Source organism: Theropithecus gelada, chromosome 7a (genome assembly GCF_003255815.1).
Source record: "Theropithecus gelada isolate Dixy chromosome 7a, Tgel_1.0, whole genome shotgun sequence".
Classification (NCBI taxonomy): Eukaryota; Metazoa; Chordata; class Mammalia; order Primates; family Cercopithecidae; genus Theropithecus; species Theropithecus gelada.
Window position 1 is genome coordinate 43,766,617 of NC_037674.1, and position 21,196 is coordinate 43,787,812.

Below are 21,196 nucleotides of genomic sequence, written 5' to 3' on the forward strand. Positions count from 1 at the left end.
TAGACTTTAAAGTTATTATGGGACAGTTTCTAAAATTGTTGGAACATTACATCTATGCATTTCCTGTCCCACCCCTATAATATTTTTTCTTGTTACTGGTTATTGAAGTTTTCAGAGGTAACAGATAGCTCAGGTTTCCAGATGAGAATTATAAGGAGTCTTTTATATCAGACTGAAAGAAAATGAAAGAACAGCCTTGGAAAAGTAAAATTACTAGTGTCTCCTCCTCCCTTAAGAACCAGAAGAAGTTTGAAGTGAAAAGACTTAAAGATTATCTAGTGTGAGTTCCAGTTTTACTGTAAGTAAAATTAAGCTGAGAAAGGAGGATTGACTTGCCCAAGAGGGCACAAGTATTTTATAGAGAAATAGATTAAAATTCAAATAACTGTATAGTTAAAAAAAAGAAATAGGACTCTTTTCATAATTTAAAGTTTGAATTAAGCTGTTTTACAGTAAATGTTTTTATTTTCTGAGCTTTCAAAAATGTATAAATGTTATTCTTATTATTAATGTCCTTGAAAATAAAAGAGCCCAAATAATATTAGTCATAGTTTAAAAGAAAGAAAACCTTGATCCAGTATCTTAGAGTTATAAAGAAAAAGGGTCTACCATCAGTTGAATATGTCAACATATTAGAGAAATGTCTCTCATATTGCTGCAGGTTTTTGTCCCCTGAGTGAGAAATAGGAAATTTATAGGAAATATAGTCATTCTACGGATAAACAATTGTTTTCCATCCTTTGCTTATAGAATTAAAAGCCATATGGTTGTTTTTATGTGTTCCATTAATTGGGAAATAATTGAGCAGATTTGTTTAAGTTTTTTATTCTTTATAGTAATGTTCCAGTAATGTATCTTTAATAAACTTACTCTGTTTGTTTGCTTTTTTTCTTCTTGAATGAATATCAGTTAAAGAGAAGTTGACTGCGGATCCGGACAGTGAAATAGCTACAACCAGCCTAAGGGTTTCTCTACTGTGTCCAGTAAGTGTTAACTATTACTTGCTTTCCAGAAAGTTTAACATACATTTTCTTTTTTTATTAAGTATTTTTACTATTTGAGAAATTCTGTTTACTTCTAAAATATGTCCACCACTGTTACAGTTTATGAAAAGTGGAAAGACATCTAGGCATTGCATTTGGAATCTAAACAAGTCTTTAAAAATGATCTCTTAGTAAGACGTATCTAAATATGGCCTGTGATTAATGACCATCTCTCAGGCTCAATCGTAAAATCTCCAAATAATAAATGTTTATTGTCTCAGTGTATTTATAAAAATTTTACATTTATTTATTTATTTTTATTATTATTATTTTTTTGAGATGGAGTTTCACTCTTGTTGCCCAGACTGGAGTGCAGTGGCGCCATCTCGGCTCACCACAACCTCCACCTCCCGGGTTCAGGCGATTCTTCTGCCTCAGCCTCCCGAGTAGCTGGGATTATAGGCATGTGCCACCATGCCTGGCTAATTTTGTATTTTTAGTAGAGACAGGGTTTCTCCATGTTGGTCAGGCTGGTCTTGAACTCCCAACCTCAGGTGATCCACCCGCCTCGGACTCCCAAAATGCTGGGACTACAGGCGTGAGCCACCATGCCTGGCTAAAAATTTTACTTAAGATAGTACCTTTCTGAGTAAACATCTAGCCGTGATTACTCACACATCTCATTTAACCGTTTTGCCAACAATGACCACATTATAACAGTTCACCAATTAGAAACTTCTGTTCAGCCTAAATAGCTGAATTTGTTATACATATAAAAAAGCCTTGAGATATTGTAAGCCGGAAAATGAGATCAGAATCAATAATTTTCATGAAATAAATATATGGTCCCAAGACTTAACCAAATTATTAAACCTGTAAGGGAAAAGGTCTCAAAAACATGTTAAACTAATTTGATGTTAGGCTTATTGGTAGGGATGGTGGTTGAATATGGCCATATGGAAATATGTGAAAAATTAATCATAAATTACCTTGACATTTTGATTACTTTTTGTTCTATAATAATCAAACTAATCATATTTAAACTGGGGAGAAAGAATGAAAGGACACATCTGTTTCCTGCTTTGCCTGATTGTTCAGACAGGCCTGATATTGAAAGCAGTTGATACTGAGATCCTACTACTATCAGATGATGATGAAGTTACTGTATTCTTAAAGAAACAAAGAATTTAAATAGAAATTAAATGTTATTTGTAGTTACAAATATTTTTTTGTAGTTTATGAAACTTCAAACATAATATGAAAAAATTAGTAGATCATGAATTAGTTTCTGTAAGTTATAGAAAAAAATACAATGAAGTTAATTAAAATCACCAAATTCTATCATTGTGTGTATATCCTTCTATTCCTGTAACGTTTATTTTTATTCCTTTTTATAATAAAGCCAATTTTTTTCTTGCGAAAAATATTTTGACTCCAGGCTTTTTATATTAGTGTTAAAAATTCTTTAAGTAACCAGGTGAATGTTACAACAGCCTAGGTTGTAAAGGAGACTGGTGTGGGGGGTGGGTGGGTGGGGGTGTGTGTGTGTGTGTGTGTGTGTGTATGTGTGTGTTTCATGCTTAGAAAAATGGTTCACACACTGAGGAAGTAGAGGGTGAGAAAAAGACAAAAAATGTTTTTAAAAGAAAAAGGTAAAAAGATGTATACTTATTCTACCCTCTTTCTCCAAAACCCTGATTTATCCATTCCCCCTCCATTGTTCTTTGCCGCCTCATTTTGTTGTAAAACACCAATTCAGAAAATACAATAAGTTTAGAAAAGTACATAAACTTCTTTTTCTATTTAAATCACTGGAAAGAGTAGTGTTTTTCTGCAGTCTCACTTAAAAGTGTTTATAGTTGTACTAATATATACATGAGGCTTTATGTTTAACACACATATAAAGCATTTATTCGTATAAATAAGCACTCCAATATAAATCTTAAAAGTTTTATTTGTGGAACTATGTTTTAATTCTGTAGTTCAGGTGCTCATCTCTATATTATTAGAAACTATTAATCACATTTTGCTCTTTGCACCTTTATTTATTTTTCTTTTTTTGAGACAGGGTTTCACTTTGTCACCCAGGCTGGAGTGCAGTGCTGCCATCTCAGGTCACTGCAGCCTCCACCTCCCAGGTTCAAGCAATGCTCCTGCATCAACCCTCCAAGCAGCTGGGACTACCGGCATGTGCCACCACACCCGGCTAATTTTTGTATTTTTTTGTAGAGACAGGGTCTTCATATGTTGCCCAGGCTGGTCGTGGACTTCTGGCCTCAGGCAATCCTCCTGCCTTGGCCTCCCTTGAGATTACAGGCGTGAGCCACCACGCCCAGCCAGCAGTTCATTTTAAATTGACATCTGCTTTAAAAATTCAGAGTATAAAACAAAACAACTATATGTGTATATTGTGTATATGTGTGTATGTATGTGTAAAATATATAATTATAATACTTTCATGGGTTTCTATTTGGCTAAAGGGATAATCCCTCACAGTTATTCTGAAATAGTAAGATCATACATTTTAGGTATGTTTTTACTCAAAAATAAAATTTAGTAATATCTATATATCAAATTTATAGGATAATAAAGGAGATTTGCTCTCTTTGAAATATGTACATATGATGTCTTACTGTGCATTACAATTGCCCTTATTGTGATGTACAGAGCTCCAAATAAATGAGTTTCTGTTGTTTCTGTGCCATTTAGCTAAAGGCAACAAAAATAATTAAAAATGTTTTTACTCTTTGGGAATTTTATGGTTCTGATTTATTAAAAATAGAGGTGGAGGAATCTTTGAAAAACTGCTTTGTAAACCCAAATACAAATGACTTGGAATTGATAGAAGAAGATAAACTCTGGAAATGTATTTATGAAATATTATTGTGAAAAAACCTTGTGAAATTATTCTTTTTCTTTTTCTTTTTCTTTTTTTTTTTTTTTTTCAGAGACAGAGTTTTGCTCTGTCACCCAGGCTGGAGTACAGTGACCAGATCTTGGCTCACTTCAACCTCCACCTCCCAGGTTCAAGTGATTCCCCTGCCTCAGCTTCCCAAGTAGCTGGAGCTACAGGTGAACGCCACCACGCCCAGCTAATTTTTTGTATTTTTAGTAGAGATGGAGTTTCACCATGTTGGCCAGGCTGGTCTCAAACTCCTGACCTCAGGTGATCCACCTGCCTTAGCTTCCCAAAGTGCTGGGATTACACGTGTGAGCCGCCACTCCCAGCCCTTTTAAAATTTTTTTATTTTTTGAGACAGAGTCTTGTTCTGTTGCTTAGGCTGGAGTGCAGTGGTGTGATCTCAGCTCACTGCAACCTCCACCTCCCGGGTTCAAGCAATTCTCCTGCCTCAACCTCCTGAGTAACTGGTATTACAGGCGCCTGCCACCACGCCCGGCTAATTTTTTATTTTTAGTAGAGATGGGGTTTCATCATGTTGGCCAGGCTAGTCTCAAACTCCTGACCTCAAGTGATCCGCCTGCCTCAGCCTCCCAAAGTGCCGGGATTACAGGTGTGAGCCACTGTGCCCAGCCGAAATTGTTTTTAATGTCACACTTTTTCCTTTTGCAAGGAGAAAGCACGTTTTATTGACATTTTTAGGGCTTTTTAAAAATATAAGTTGGTTAAAACTTGTATCTAGAATGTTTTCTCTTGCAGCATCATCAGTTACTAATATAGATAGCACTATTATTGTAAAGTTAGTGGCATTAGAAAACACATTTGGGAGTTAAAGTGTTTATATGCAAATAATTCAAACATAATTTATGTCCTATAAAGGGAAAGGAAGAATTTGTAATCACAAGATGAAGACGTTCAAAGTTCAGCTTCTCTCCTTATACCAAGTTAGAGAAAATCGATATCTGTTTTTCAGATAATTATTTAGAATTTAGTGATTTTTTTAAAAATCACGAATATAAGAATTATCACATAATAGTTATTTTATTATTCTAAGGCATTTATGTGACAGCTAGTGATGCATTTGAAAGTGAGCTTTTGCTTTTATGTACCCTTTTATGTCTTTCTTGCACCATTTCTGTGTCAGCATTCCTTAAAAACTCTGTAGGTCACCTTGTCAGTATAGCTGAAGATAAAGGCTTGAGAGTTGCTCTCTTGCCTACAAGATATGAACTGACAGCTGGAGATCATGGGGTAAAGGTATGTGAGATGAAGGCCTTTGGAAAACAGCTGCTTTTCAGAGTATAAATTTCTTTTTTTTTTTTTTTTCAGACGGAGTCTCGCCCTGTTGCCCAGGTAGGAGTGCAGTGGTACGATCTGGGCTCACTGCAAGCTCCGCCTCCTGGGTTCATGCCATTCTCCTGCTTCAGCCTCCCAGTGGCTGGGATTACAGGCACTCGCCACCACGCCCAGCTAATTTTTTGTATTTTTAGTAGAGACGGGGTTTCACCGTGTTAGCCAGGATGGTCTCGATCTCCTGACCTTGTAATCCACCCACCTCGGCCTCCCAAAGTGCTGGAATTACAGGCGTGAGCCACCGTGCCCGGCCCAGAGTATAAATTTCATTGCCTATGGCTTGGATTCTGAAATAATCTTTATTTCTTACCATCTTATCCGTTTTCATAAACAATCAGAAGTAGTCTGGTAGTTCTACAGTTCATAAACCTTGTGTACTATTACTGTATTTGTCTAGAATTTTTAGTCTGTGGTTTTTCTACTTAGTATTAAGGCAATAGCAAAAGTACCTTATAAAATAGGAATTTGTATTTCATAGATAAGTTAAGGTCTGACATAAGATACAAAAATGTAACTTGGCACCACCAACCAGATTGCTATTTGGAAAATGTTTCTGAACTAATGCCACATGGTATCTTGCCTAATGGTAATTTCTCCGTTATAACTACTTTGTTCTTTTTGGCCTTTTTATCAGGTGCTTATGTAAATCAAATCATAAAAAATTGGTGAGACGGGTGGCTCACGCCTTTAATGCCAGCACTTTGGGAGGCCAGGGTGTGCAGAGCACTTGAGGCCAGGAGTTTGAGACCAGTGTGGCCAACATGGCGAAACCCCGTCTCTACTCAAAATGCAAAAATTAGCGAGGCATGGTGGCACCTGCCTGTAATCCCAGCTACTTGGGAGGCTGAGGCAGGAGAATTGCTTGGGAGACTCTTGCTCAAAAAATAAAAAAATTAAAATTGAGTAGAAGTGCAGTAAGGGAGTCTGATGAAGCTGTTTAATACTTTGTGAGCCCACAATAAAAGAATTACTAAGGTGAGGTTTGGGTGGGTTTCCTAGTGTACAAAGTGTTTTAAAGCAAATATGTTAATTAATACTATTTTTATTTATTGAAAACTTACTATGTGTCACGTACTGTGCAGTAAACGTAATTGAATCCCCACAATCATTTTGTGTAGATCCCATTTTTATCCCCATTTTATAAAACTGAGCCTCTGAGTGATTAAATAAAATAACATTCAGGATTCACACAGTAGGTACGTAGTGGGGCCAGGATTCATTCTAACACCAGAATTCATACTCAGGCTGCACTATAAATTACTGAGTACGACCTGCATACCTTCCATGAGTGGTGCCTCCTGGAATTGCCCATCATGCACAACTGAAGCTTTATCAGTGCACAGGACTGTCTTACTGCTGTATATTTCCAAGTATGGGGACAAGGAAATTAGTCCAACCTGTTTCTGGTAGGAGGAGACACACGTATAAATAAGTAACATACAGTTGTGCATGCCTTAATGATGGGGATACCTTTTGAGAAATGCATTATTAGGGGATTTTGTTGTTATTCAACAAAAGCAACATAGGTGTGTTATTCAACAAAAGCATCATAGGTGGTGGTGTTCAACAAAAGCATCATAGGTGTGCTTACACAAACCTAGATGGTATAGCTTACTATGTACCTTGGGACTATTGCTCCTAGGCTGCAAAACTGTACAGCATGTTACAAAACTGAATACTGTAGGCAGTTGTAACACAATGCTAAGTATCTGTGTACCTAAACATAGAAAAGGTACAGTAAAAAGTATAAAAGATGAAAACTGGTACACCTGTATGGCACACTTACTATGAATGGAGCTTACAGGACTGGAAGTTGCTCCAAATAAGTCAGTGAGTGGTGAGCAAATGTGAAGGTTTAGGACATCACTTACATCACTGTAGACTTTATAAACACTGTACACTGCAGCTACAATAAATTTAAAATATTTTTCTTTCTTCAACAATAAACCTTAGCTTACTGTAACTTTGATTTTTGTTTTTTGTTTTTGAGACAGAGTCTCCCTGTGTCGCCCAGGCGGGAGTGCAGTAGTGTGATCTCAGCTCACAGCAACCTCTGCCTCCCAGGCTCAAGTGATTCTCCTGCCTCAGCCTCCCAAGTAACTGGGATCCCAGATGTATGCCACCATGCCTGGCTTATTTTTGTATTTTTAGTAGAGACGGAGTTGCGCCACGTCAGCCAGGCTGGTCTCAAACTCCTGATCTCAGGTGATCCTACCTCCTCGGCCTCCCAAAGTGCTGGGGTTACTGGCGTGAGCCACTGCACCCGGCCACGTAACTTTTTTATTTTATAAGCTTTTTAATTTTTTAACTTTTGACTCTTGTATTAACACTTAGCTTAAAACACAAGCACGTTGTACAACTGTACAAAAATATTTTCTTTCTTTATATCCTTATTCTATAAGCTTTTTCTATTTTTAACATTTTTTTACTTTTGTTTTCTACTTTTTAAACTTTTTTGTTAAAAACTAAGACACACATTAGCCTAGGCCTACACAGGGTCAGGATCATCAGTATCACTACCTTCCACCTCCACGTCTTGTCCCACTGGAAGGTCTTCAGTGGCAGTAACAGACATGGAGCTGTTCTCTCCTACCCGCCTGAGGCTGTTTTACAGTTAACTTTTAAAATATATATAAGTAAAGGGAGTACACTCCAAAATAATGATAAAAAGTATAGTAAATCAGAAACCAGTAACATGGTTGTCTGTTATCAGGTATTATGTACTGTACATAATTTGAAGACCTCCATCATATATGTGGTTCACTGTTGACCAAAATGTTATGTGGTGCTTGATTGTAATCATATGCAGGAGTATAGAGTTGGGAGTACACAGAAGGGAGTTAACCAGTTTTTACTCTAGGTCTCTCCAGGTTATACTTCTGATACTATAAACTGGCGTTGCTCTGTTCTCAGTAAGTTTATAACATGTTCAGGGTTCTATTTTTATTCATCATGGCTACATCTGGTTGAAGTAAGGAGGAAACAGTGTTACCTTAGAGAAAGTAAAAGGGACCCAGAAAGGTTAAATGCCTTTCTTAGAGACACAGTAAATCATTGGTATCAAAGCAATTATTTTGGGCACCAAATGACAGTTAATTCCCTGGTAGACTAGGAAATTGCACATTTCCCTGAAATTGATCTAAGCCAAGAATCTTTTCCTCATTTAACTCATATTCTTTTCAAGCCTTTATATTTTTCTTTTATATATATACATATATATATATATATATAATACTTTAAGTTCTAGGGCACATGTGCACAATGTGCAGGTTTGTTACATAGGTATACATGTGCCATGTTGGTTTGCTGCACCCATTAACTCGTCATTTACATTAGGTATTTCTCCTAATGCTATCCCGCCCCCCTGCCCGTCACTCCACGATAGGCCCTGGTGTGTGATGTTCCCCTTCCTGTGTCCAAGTGTTCTCATTGTTCAGTTCGCACCTATGAGTGAGAACCTGCGGTGTTTGGTTTTCTGTCCTTGTGATAATTTGCTCAGAATGATGGTTTCCAGCTTCATCCATGTCCCTGCAAAGGATATGAACTCATCTTTTTTTATGACTGCATAGTATTCCATGGTGTATATGTGCCACATTTTCTTAATCCAGTCTATCATTGATGGGCATTTGGGTTGGTTTCAAGTCTTTGCTATTGTGAATAGTGTCGTAATAAACATATGTGTGCAGTGTGTCTTTATAAGTAGCGTGATTTATAATCCTTTGGGTATATACCCCGTAATGGGATGGCTGGGTCAAATGGTATTTCTAGTTCCAGATCCTTGAGGAATCGCCACACTGTCTTCCACAATGGTTGAACTAGTTTACACTCCCACCAGCGGTGTAAAAGCATTCCTATTTCTCCACATCCTCTCCAGCACAAGCCTTTGTATTTTTCAAGTTCACAAATCTTTTCCTGGTACTTGGCAAATAATGTGGTTATTGAAATAGATAACTTATCTACTATATGGCCATTGTGCGATCTGGGGACTCTACAGTGGTACAAGCTGGCTTCTGGGGAATGAGATAGTGATATGGTAGCTCCCTGTGCAGGTTTCTGGGCGGCTTCTCTGCCTTGGGCTAAAGCTAGCAGCTCAGGGACCAGATGAAGCAGATTTCCTCTTCCTGAATAGACTCACCACATGTCAGCTGAAGCAATATTTGCAGGGCAACAAGTCTCCTAACATGCTGGAGATGCTAGAGGTCCAGGGCTGTAGGCTGAATTGCTCATGATGGTTCCCAGTGAGGAAGCAATAAAGAGTGTGTGCACCTGCCTTCCTCCTCAGAGCTGCCACTTGGCAATTATGCCAAGCATCATGGGGAATGATCACTATTGATTCAGTTTTGTCCTGTGAACTGCTCTTATTCATAGGTAAGACTGATAGCAAATATCAATGGATTTCTGTATTGTGCAGTATTTAATAAGACATTCTCTATTTTCCCTAATCCCTAGTTAGGTGGTTCTTAAATTTTTTTTTTTTTTTGGATCAAGGACTGCTTTAAGAATTTGAGAAAAGCTGGGCACAGTAGTGTGTGCCTGTATTGCCAGATACTCTGGAGGCTGAGGCAGGAGGATTGCTTGTGCCCAGGAGTTTGAGGCTGTAGAGTGCTACAATTGTGCCTGTGAATAGAGTTGGCACTTCAGCCTGGGCAACATAGCAAGACCCCATCTCTTTTTTTAAAAAACTGGTGAAAGCACTCTCTCCAGAAAAATACACACACGAAATTTTGAGTATAATTCAAGTGGTTATGACCCTCTCCACCAAAAGCTGATCTGTGAGCTGTGGATTTTAGTAAATAACCCTTGTAGACTTTCCATAGTCATTTTGTTTGATAGCCAAATAAATGCTGTGATTTTTAAACCTATGGATATTTCACAGGAAATGTATTTAATGTTCTCCTACATTGATGAAAAGTAAACACAGTATGCTTTAAATCAGCATGCCTACCTGTTGTGTTCTAGGAAATTTTTGTCAAAGCTTAAATGTTGAATAGCAATTACCTAATATTTACTTTTTCTCCCTTTTTAAAGCTTGGTAAAATGCGGCTGACAATTCCGTGTCGGGCCCTTACATGTTCTCATCTACAGTGTTTTGACGCAACTCTTTACATTCAGATGAATGAGAAAAAACCAACCTGGGTTTGTCCTGTCTGTGATAAGAAGGCTCCATATGAACACCTTATTATTGATGGGTATGTTACTTTAAGTGTTTTTGGTACCTTGAAATGACCATATATTATCTTGGTTTGTTACACATCAGATTTGGGATGAAAATTCTAAGTTATGTATTTGTAGGATTTTTGTGAATCTGCAAACCAATATTTTCAAAGTAATTTATTTCAAATTAGTGTTATGAATATTTTATCTTTTTAACTCGATGTTCCCTTGTTTTGAAAATACGTGTGTTAACTGTCAGTGCCTCCTGGCATTTGTCGTTTAAAGCACTAGTGGTTTTAAGCAGGGTGTGCTTATACCTTTTCTTTTTCCTGTCATTAGTCCATCCATCCCTAGATATGCAGACCATATTGGAAAAAGAATGTATGGGGAAATTTGGGTTAACTCAGGTTCATCCAAAATTGGGCTTTTCAATAGAAGTTAACCTGTTTGTGGAGATTAGATCCAGCTACAGTCATGGTCTTCTTTTTCTTTTTTGTCTTGTCCACCTATGGCATCACAATAACCAATTGCTTTTAACACCCCTTTGTTTTATCTGTCCTACCAGACATCTTGGAATGTTCCTCTAAATGTTCTCCTCTTCTGCAGCCTCCTTTTTCCCCCCCTTTTGCCACTAAACAAAAACTATTGTGAAAAGGAGGAATCTGCTTGATTTTGTGGGGGGTGGGGGGGCAAAGACAGAGTCTTGCCATTTTGTCCAGGCTGATCTTGAATCCTGGGCTCAAGTGATCCTCCTGCCTTGGCCTCCCAAAGTGCTGAGATTACAGGCATGTGAGCCACCGCACCCGGCCTGTACTTAATATTTCCTGTACTTTCTAGCAAAAGACTTAAGGCAACTTACCTATAGTATTTAAGAAAACATAGGAGCATAAAGGTGGTAATATCAGAAATTGTGTATATTTAGCAATACAAGTATAACCTGGAGCTTGAAAGATGTCAGACCAGTCATGGGGAAAAAAAAAAGAAAAACATGTAACTTAAATGTTTTATGTTTAATTTTTCAGAAATGATGGTGATCACTTAGTAGTAAATCAGAATTAAATAGTAATATTTTCCAACTTTATATGTAACATAGCTTTAGGTTCTCCCATTTCTTGTTATAAAAGCCATGTACACACATACTGTTTTAAAGAAAAATTGCAAAACACAGGAAAATAAAAAGCTTTTTCGGGTGTATAATTTTCCAATTTTCGTCTTTCCATAGTTGTGATTGTACACTGTAAATAATTTTTATCCTTTGGTTTCATTTAACATTGTAACCTAAGAATTTGGCCATAGTTAATTTTATGCATTCTTTATACATGTTTTTAAATGTCTGTTACAATATTTTATTAAAGAGATTTAACCTTTGATTACATGTTTGTGTATGTATTGCTTCAGTTTATCAAATAAGACATGCTTATTGTAGGCAATTTAGAATATGCAAAAACGTATAAAGAAGAAAAATAAATACCCATGAAGGTACCACCCAGAGGTAACTACTATCTATATACTACTCACACATAATTTTATTTTTGAAATTAAGCTTTCTTTTGTTGATCTTTTCTCACTTTTTGTCAACATTTTCCCATATGATTAAAAATCTTTGAAAATGTCATTTTTCGTGGTCACATATTTTCTTACATAAATGTGACATAAATTAGGCAGCTATATTCCTATTTAACACTAGATTTTAAGAATAAATATAACTTAAGTTGTTCAACTTTTATTTTCATTTAAAATATGATATTTTAAGGATGAATTGTTTTCTTATAGCTTGTTTATGGAAATCCTAAAGTACTGTACAGACTGTGATGAAATACAATTTAAGGAGGATGGCACTTGGGCACCGATGAGATCGAAAAAGGAAGTACAAGAAGTTTCTGCCTCTTACAATGGAGTCGATGGTGAGTAGTTCTTCACAAGGAAGGGGCAGTCTCCCTACTGCTGTAAGTCTGGTTTCCAATATTAAAATCCATATATTTTTAAAAAACACTGAGCAGTTTGTGGATAGCTTAATGATTCCTATTAACTTACTGATAGAAATCCTTTTAAATTCACTTTTTTGCCAGCTTTAAAAAATTTTCTGATATAAGATTTCAAAGTAATGTAATATAATTAGTCATTTGTAAAGTCATACTTTTGAAACTGTACCCTTTTTAAATTTTTAACAGATTTGGTACAGAGTAGTAAAGGTTCAGTTTTCATTTATTTATTTTTTCCTGGCTTTTAGTATGTTTTTGCTGGAAAGAGACTATGAGTTTTGAAAATGCTATCATCGTATTTCTTAAGTATGTCAGATACTATGCAGACAAAAATTAATATACAGTCTGTGCTTTCAAATTACTTTTCTTCTGAAGTGGACATAAGACGCATTTTGATTGTTCGCTCTAATTCAGTAATTTATTATTATTTTGAAAAATAATTTACAATTATTAAATAATAGTTTTAAACTTAGTAGAACAGAGCCACTGTTGGTTTTCTACTCTCTGGCTCCAACAATATTGTGAATCTAAACTGTAACTGATAAACTGTAGGGACACTGAGAAAAGAGAGATGTCATAACTCTTCCCTTGCCTTGTATTTTAATCATTCCCATATAGGATGCTTGAGCTCCACATTGGAGCATCAAGTAGCTTCTCACCACCAGTCCTCAAATAAAAACAAGAAAGTAGAAGTGATTGACCTAACCATAGACAGTTCATCTGATGAAGAGGAAGAAGAGCCATCTGCCAAGAGGACCTGTCCTTCCCTTTCTCCCACATCACCACTAAATAATAAAGGGTAAGTGCTGAGACATTAAAAAAAAGTAATCATGAAAATTAACTTGGCAAATAGGGATTAAAGACTTGCCAAATAAAATGATTCTTGATTGTGAAACTTAACTTAGCAATCAAAGAATAGTTTGAATTTTTCCCAGGTTTGTAATACTCTGGAGGGATTCGGGTAGTGCACTAAAAGGTTACTTGGATATAGTATTCTTTATTATCAAAAGATGATTCTAGTACTGTGGTTCTCAAACTGGTGTACATACATCAGAATTACCTGAGAGCTTATTAAAATGCACACATTGCTCCCCTGCGTCTGAGTCAGGAGGAGAGACTAAGAAAATTTGTCTTTCTAGGCCAGGCGTGGTATCTCACGCCTGTAATCCTAGGACTTTGGGAGGCTGAGGCAGGTGGATTATCCGAGCTCAGGAGTTTTAGACTAGCCTGGGCAACATGGTGAAACCTTGTCTCTACTAAAATACAAAAATTAGCCAAGCATGGTGGCGTGTGCCTGTAATCTCAGCTACTCTGGAGGCTGAGGCCAGAGAATTGCTTGAACCCAGGAGGTGGAGGTTGCAGTGAGCCAAGATCTTACCATTGCACTCCAGCCTGGGCAATAGAGTGAGACTGTCTCAAAAAAAAGAAAAAAAGAAAATTCGTATTTCTAGTAAGTTCCCAGGTGATTCTGCTCCTGCTCGCAGGATGTAGAACATTTGTTCAAACTGGAATGTATGCTCTAAAATTCACCCCAAGTTGAATGTTTCAGGTGGAAAGCAGAGGAAGACCGATGATTTAAATCTGCCTCAGAATGTGAATGAGGCTGGCAGTGAATGACTTCTGTTGCAGTACACATTTCCCACTTTGCAGACTTTTCTCCCATATTTTCCGTTAGTCTTATATCAATAACAGTGTACCTAGGTTATGCTTCAGTTCATGAAACATTGTTATCTACTTTGTATAAAACACCCTCAGCTAAGCATGGATGATAATAAAATGAGTAAGTACAGCCTTAACCTTAAAGAGCTTAGCACTTTCTGGGGGGTGGTAAAACAAGTAGCAGACTCCAACTGTACTCCCAAAACAGGCTGTTAGTCCTGTAGACACATCAGGGATTCTGAGCAAGATTTCTAATTGTGCTAAAGCACAATTGTGGCACACTAATTGTAAATCTAGAAATAGATGTGTCGCTTTTTAGGTATAAAGCAGGAGAACCACATGGCCTGTTGTAACTGAATAGAAGCTAACCAGAAACCCTTCCAGCAAGCAGTAGGGACTAAAGAAAGAATGTAAGAGAGAGAAGGAAAGTCCATAGATGGCATTATTACAACACCAGATCAAGAGCAGGCATTTCTGTGCCTGGAGTCAAATCATTTTCAGGTTTGACAATGTATAATGAGATTAAAGATTTCAATGAGTTCGAGACCAGCCTGGGCAACATGGTAAAACCCTGTCTGTACCAAAAAAATTAGCTAGGTGTGGTGCTCTGTGCCTGTTGTCCCAACTACTCGGAGGGCTGAGGTGGGAGGATCACTTGAAGCTGGGAGGTGGAAGTTGCAGTGAGCTAAGATCATGCCCTGCACTCCCAACCTGGGTGACAAAATGAGACCCCATCTCAAAAAAAATAAGATTTCAATCAAACATATTTCACACATTGGTATTTTCATTCTAGAGTAGTCTGTCTTGGCATAGGGAGAGAAACAAAGACATTAAAAACAGTATCATCATTCTAAACAAAGTAAATAATTTAAACACAAATCCTACTCTTATGAACATGACCTCTGATAAAAGCCTACCTTGATGGCTGTAACCCAGCGAGCCTGACCTTGTTACTACACCAATGTATTTTGTGTCTGAGTAGGAGAAAAGGAAAAGTCAGATTACCTAAAGTTAGAACAAGTATCTATAGAATTTCAATTCCAAGATATTTTATAAATGTCAAACCATAGTATGACCAAATACACATTGTCATGTGATTTTTTTAAGTGCCATAATCACAATGTTAAAAGATATTTCATAAACCTCTGGATGTATAAATACTTTTGGGCTAAATGCATCGTCATATATATATTAGTTCTATTCTTTAGACTATTAATAGTAGTCATATGTATTTATGTAAACTATTCAATAGTATTAGTGACTATGTATTTTTTTCTTTAAAGAAGACATTTGAGTGTTTAGGAATCTAGTATTTCTTCTTTGGATATTTACTTTGCTCTTTCTCCAAAGACATTTGGAGAGAATTAAATAGTGTTTATTATGTTTGGAAAATAACATTAGATGCATTAACTACTTCCTGAATTTCCCAGTGACTAATTGAACCCAGATATAGTATTTGCAAATGCCAGACATTTCTCTATTTGCAGATGAAAACAAGAAATTTGAAAGAGTACATCCTTAGAAGGAGAATAATACCGTAGTCAACACTAGTAGCTATTTTATAATAATGACTAATTGGTAACTGGAAACCTCAGTCCAGCATATTGTGTTTGTTATTGTGCAGTATAAAGGTTGAAATGCATTTCAAAACATTATTACAAATTGAAAGAAAAGCATGCAGCCAGGAATTACAGGCAAAAACTAAATGTAAAACATTTTGTTGTCTTTAGCCACTGAATGCTTAATGTTCATCCAGAAATTGTCTGTGCTGTTTGAGATGTTTTCAAAGACTAGCATTTTAAATCCTCTGGTAATCTCTTAGACATTGTGAGAGAACTCAGCTAATGGTAAATGGTACTTTTTCTAGATATAAGAGGTTTAACCAAGTTTCCATTAGATGAAACATTTTTATGAGGCAGACGAGAGTGTGTTTTATGCTTCATACCCCATTCATTAAAATGTGGTAGATGGTCATAACTGGAACTCTATTCCTAGAAATCCAACCTTGGCATCTTTTGAAATGTTCTTTTTTTGAGACAGAGTTTCACTCTTGTTGCCCAGGCTGGAGTGCAATGGCGCCATCTCGGCTCACCGCAACCTCCACCTCCTGGGTTCGAGTGATTCTCCTGCTGCAGCCTCCTGAGTAGCTGGGATTACAGGCATGGGCCACCATGTCCAGCTAATTTTTTGTATTTTTTAGTAGAGATGGGGTTTCTCCCTGTTGGTGAGGCTGGTCTCAAACTCCCAACTTCAGGTGATCCACCTGCCTCGGCCTCCCAAAGTGCTGGGATTACAGGCATGAGCCACCGTGCCCGGCCCTCTTTTGAAATATTCTATATCACTGAAATTGTATCCCCATGCCCCAGGTACTTTACATGAAGCATTAAAAGCAAAAGACAGCCGCTTTATTGCTTCCTTTCTCTTTATTTTCTATAACACATATACCTTCAGCCTCTTGTATTGGTGGGGTAACGTATAACCCTTATGTTTCCTTCCAAGAGGGCTACTATAATTCTTTTTCTTTTCGAAATTAGTTTTGTTTTTGTTTTTGTTTTGTTTTGAGACAGGCTTTTGCTCTGTCACCCAGGCTTGAGTGCAGTGGTGCAATCACGGCACATGCAGCCTCGACCTCCCGGGCTCAAGCAATCCTCTCACCTGTCTCCCAAGTAGCTGGGACTACAGATACATGCCACCAGGCCTAGCTAAGTTTTTTAAGTTTTCGTAGAGACAGGGTCTCCCTATGTTGCCCAGTCTGGGCAACCTCTGGGCTGAAACTATCCTTCTGCCTCTGCATCCCAAAAGTATGGGGATTACAGGAATGAGCCGCCATGCCAGGCCCCAAAATTAGTTAAATTATTATTTTTTCCTTCTCCTTTTTGCCTTTCCCTTAATTTTTAATAATTTTTTTTTAAAAAGCTACTCAGTTATTTAAACTTTTCACTGTTTTTTAGAGTCCTAATTCTTGTTTTATGTTTTTTTTTTTCCAGTTATAGTATTCTCCCTTTAAAAACTCTCCACCACCTATTCATTTTGGAGTATTTCTTTTTTTTTTTTTTTTTGAGACGGAATCTCGCTCTGTTGCCCAGGCTGGAGTGCAGTGGCGCCATCTCGACTCACTGCAACCTCCACCTCCCAGATTCAAGTGATTCTCCTGCCTCAGCCTCCCAAGTAGCTGGGACTACAGGCGTGCACCACCATGCCTGGCTAATTTTTTTATTTTTAGTAGAGATGAGGTTTCACCATGCTGGCCAGGCTGGTCTCGAACTCCTGACCTTGTGATCCACCCGCCTCAGCCTCCCAAAGTGCTGGGATTACAGGCGTGAACTACTGCACCCGGCCTCATTTTGGAGTATTTCTTCTTGTTTCACTACATTCATTAGATTCAGCAGGGCTTTTATGCAAACAACATGCTGATAACTCTACTGGGCATTGGGTATACTAAACAATACCCAGTTTTTGTTCTCCTGAAGACTACAATCCAACTCCAGACCACTCAGATTGCTTCATTCCCTCTTTCTTATTATATGTATTTTCTTTGCTAGGGCATACGTATACTTCTTACTAGCCAATACTTCAGTGTTGTTTTAAAAGGGTTTCCGAATTTCATTTGATGTAGGTATCTTTCACTCATATCCTGGTAAAGTGGCTCAACTGTACCTTTCTCTTGCATTCTGAAAGCATAGGTGATGATATTCCAAAGGCAATGTGAGGTTTGTGAATGTTGGATACCATTGCATCTGTCCATTTCTTCCTATGGCCTCTGTTAAATGCTATTATGTATACAAATTATTCTCTCATAATTGTGTATAATCTAAATTATACATTACTTTGCTTGGTTTTTTCTTATTTCCAGCGCAAAACCTAGGGTTTGTTGTGAGATACAACCTCTTTTTTTGTTAACTTTGAGAGTTTAACTGACTAATGAAAACTATGCCAATCTTTCCTTCTTCCAGCATTTTAAGTCTTCCACATCAAGCATCTCCAGTATCCCGCACCCCAAGCCTTCCTGCTGTAGACACAAGCTACATTAATACCTCCCTCATCCAAGACTATAGGCATCCTTTCCACATGACACCCATGCCTTATGACTTACAAGGTGAGTCACTGGTTCTTTTGTACTGTCACATGGCATTATGAATGCCTTTGATCTATCTAGTTCTCTTCTAGGTGAATCTAAGGAAGAACTGGAAGATTGAGCCAACAGGGCCTTGAACCCAGGGAACTGAGAGAAATAATATGCTGCTGTTAAAAATACTGACCCACTTCCTGTACTGTCATCAGTAGCCAGTGTTTTACTCCCAGTGGTAGAACTAGTACAATAATCTTTAGATTTTGTGAGCTCCTAAGTACTCCGCAAATTGTTTTTGAATGATCGCTAGTATGTGGGTTTGAATTTTGGTATTTATGAACATTATTTTTTTTTTTTTTTGCCGTGGAGGATGGAGTCTTGCTCTGTTGCCTGGGCTGAAGTGCAGTGGCGCGATCTCAGCTCACTGCAACCTCCACCTCCCAGGTTCAAACAATTCTCCTGCCTCAGCTTCCCGATGAGTAGCTGGTATTATAGGCGCCCGCTACCACACCCGGCTAACTTTTTTGTATTTTTAGTAGAGGTGGGGTTTCACTCTTTTGGTCAGGCTGGTCTGAAACTCCTGACCTCGTGGTCCTCCTGCCTTGGCCTCCCAAACTGCTGGCATTACAGGCGTGAGCCACCACGCCCAGCCCTATGAACATTATTTATTGTTCCCTGACTTTAGTTGTAATGCAACAGGCATTGTGGGTAACTATGTTGTATTATGTTTTAATTAATGGTGAGTTGAGACATTTGAAAGTTTTAGTTTTTATTCTAATGAATTTGATCGCTTAAGAATTTTTTTTAATTGTGTGGGTACATACTGGGTGTATATATTTATCTGATCCTTTTTTTTAAAAGCAGTTCGAAATGTCAGTATACTCATTTGTATATTTTGAGTTCATAATATTATCAAAAAGAATTGTTCTTGTATATCTTTGTAGCATAATAATTTGTATATTAGTCATATAATCTAAGAACTTTTTTTATTAAAAAAGCCATATATGCTCATTGTAGAAAATTCAACACAGAAACATAAAGTGAAAGTTTCCCTCTACCTATCCCCCAACCCCACTCCCCGGAAGTTATAGCTACTCGTGTGTGTGTGTGTCAGAGTTTTGCTCTTATTGCCCAGGTTTGTGTGTGTGTGTGTGTGTGTGTGTGTCAGAGTTTTGCTCTTATTGCCCAGGCTGGAGTGCCGTGTGTGTGTGTGTGTGTGTCGGAGTTTTGCTCTTATTGCCGTGTGTGTGTGTGTGTGTGTGTGTGTGTGTGTGTGTGTGTGTGTGTGTGTGTGTCGGAGTTTTGCTCTTATTGCCCAGGCTGGAGTGCAATGGCACAATCTCGGCTCACTGCAACCTCTGCCTCCCAGGTTCTCCTGCCTCAGCCTCCCAAGTACCTGAGATTACAGGCACGTGCCACCGTGCCTGGCTTGGCTAATTTTGTATTTTTAGTAGAGACGGGATTTCACCATGTTGGTCAGGCTGGTCTCAAAACTCTCGACCTCAGGTGATTCGCCTGCCTTCACCTCCCAAAGTGCTGGGATTATAGGCGTGAGCCACCGCATCTGGACAGTTATAGCTACTCTTAACAGTTGGTTAGATATCTTTCTATACCTTTTTTCTACATGTATGAAACGCACTGTCACTATCAAGAGCAACAGTGCTATGCATTTTGTAAGCCCTCATGTTGTAATCGGTTATAATGTAGACAGTGAGTAGATGCCCAGAGTATCTGTGATGTTGTAATATATTTATCTACATCTGCGTGTTTTACTTTTCCCCAAGTTTAGATATCACAATGAAGCATTTAATTCATGCCTGTTTACTTGCTCTTCATCGCATTACACATTGGGTGATCTAGAAAAGAATGTTAATTGGAAGGGGACTGCTTGCAGTGAATCCTCAGCAGCCAGGTATCAGGGCTATTCCTTCTTATGTAATAGCCAGTTTTCAGGCACTCAAATCTCTTCTCCCCTCGTGCCACTGCAGTCTGTCAGTTGAATCTGATAGCAAATGAGCAAAATTTAAGAAAGAAAAATCAGTGCTACAACTTATTTAACCTAACTCTTTCAACTTCAAACTTTCTCACCTGCAAAATGAGGGCAAAAATAATTACATACTTCATGAAGTGCTTGTGAGGAGTAACTTTGAGAGTAGATTGAAAGTTTCCTTAAGAGGAGTCCATGAGAGCATTTGTTAAAAAGTACTATGCCAGTTTAAGGATCAGTGTTAAATCTGACAGAGTGATCATGGCCTCAGTCCCCCAAATGGGGTCACAGAGAAGACAAATCATTGCCAAAGCTTAGTTTTCAGCCTTAGTAATCTAAAGATGGGAGAGACATAAAGCATTTAGCTCAACTCTTCATGTTTAAATAAAATTCTGAGTGACATAGCATTTAAGACTTGTATTTGTTTTTGAAGTATTGGGGCATTTGGAAGAGTTTTTCCTTTTTTTTTTTTAACTGAAATAATTTTTTCTTCCACAGGATTAGATTTCTTTCCTTTCTTATCAGGAGACAATCAGGTATGTTATGAAAAATTTACTGTTACTTTAATTGTACATTAAAAATACAGTCATGTGCCGCATAATGACATTTTGGTCAATGACAGACCATATATGCATTCCATAAGATTATAATGGAATTGAAAAATTCCTACATCAATTATAGCCATGGTAACATCGTAGCACAAGGCATTACTCACGTGTTTGTGGTGATGCTGGTGTGAACAAACCTATGCCACCAGTCATGTAAAAGTATCGCACATACAATTATGTACAATATAATAATAAACAACTATGTTACTGGTTTATGCATTTACTTTATTTTTTATTGTTATTTTAGAGTGTACATCTTCTACTTATTTTTTTTTTTTAAGTTTGCTGTAAAACAGTGTGCAGTGTTACTCCAGGACAGCCTCATACATCCCAGTTAGCCATATCTCTTGATTGCATCATTTCCTCTTGTGCTTGATTAAATCTTGTCTTGTTTTGTTGATCATGGCCCCTAAGCATACAAAATCCACAGCTAATGTTGCCAGTAAGAGGCCACATCGAGTGATTGACATGGCAAAAAAATTAAAAGTGATTAAGGACAATG

At 37.6% G+C, this 21,196-nt stretch overlaps 1 protein-coding gene across 2 annotated transcripts in view; it reads left to right on the forward strand.

Moving 5' to 3' along the window:
- The window catches only part of PIAS1 (protein inhibitor of activated STAT 1), a 140,764-nt gene that overhangs the window by 112,053 nt on the left and 7,515 nt on the right, over window positions 1-21,196 (forward strand). For both annotated transcript variants that reach the window (XM_025389634.1, XM_025389633.1), the window contains 6 exons: window positions 910-983; window positions 10,264-10,424; window positions 12,163-12,293; window positions 12,990-13,170; window positions 17,984-18,126; window positions 20,585-20,622. In XM_025389634.1, coding sequence (XP_025245419.1) covers window positions 910-983; window positions 10,264-10,424; window positions 12,163-12,293; window positions 12,990-13,170; window positions 17,984-18,126; window positions 20,585-20,622 — 728 coding nt within the window. The remainder of the gene's footprint in view (window positions 1-909; window positions 984-10,263; window positions 10,425-12,162; window positions 12,294-12,989; window positions 13,171-17,983; window positions 18,127-20,584; window positions 20,623-21,196) is intronic.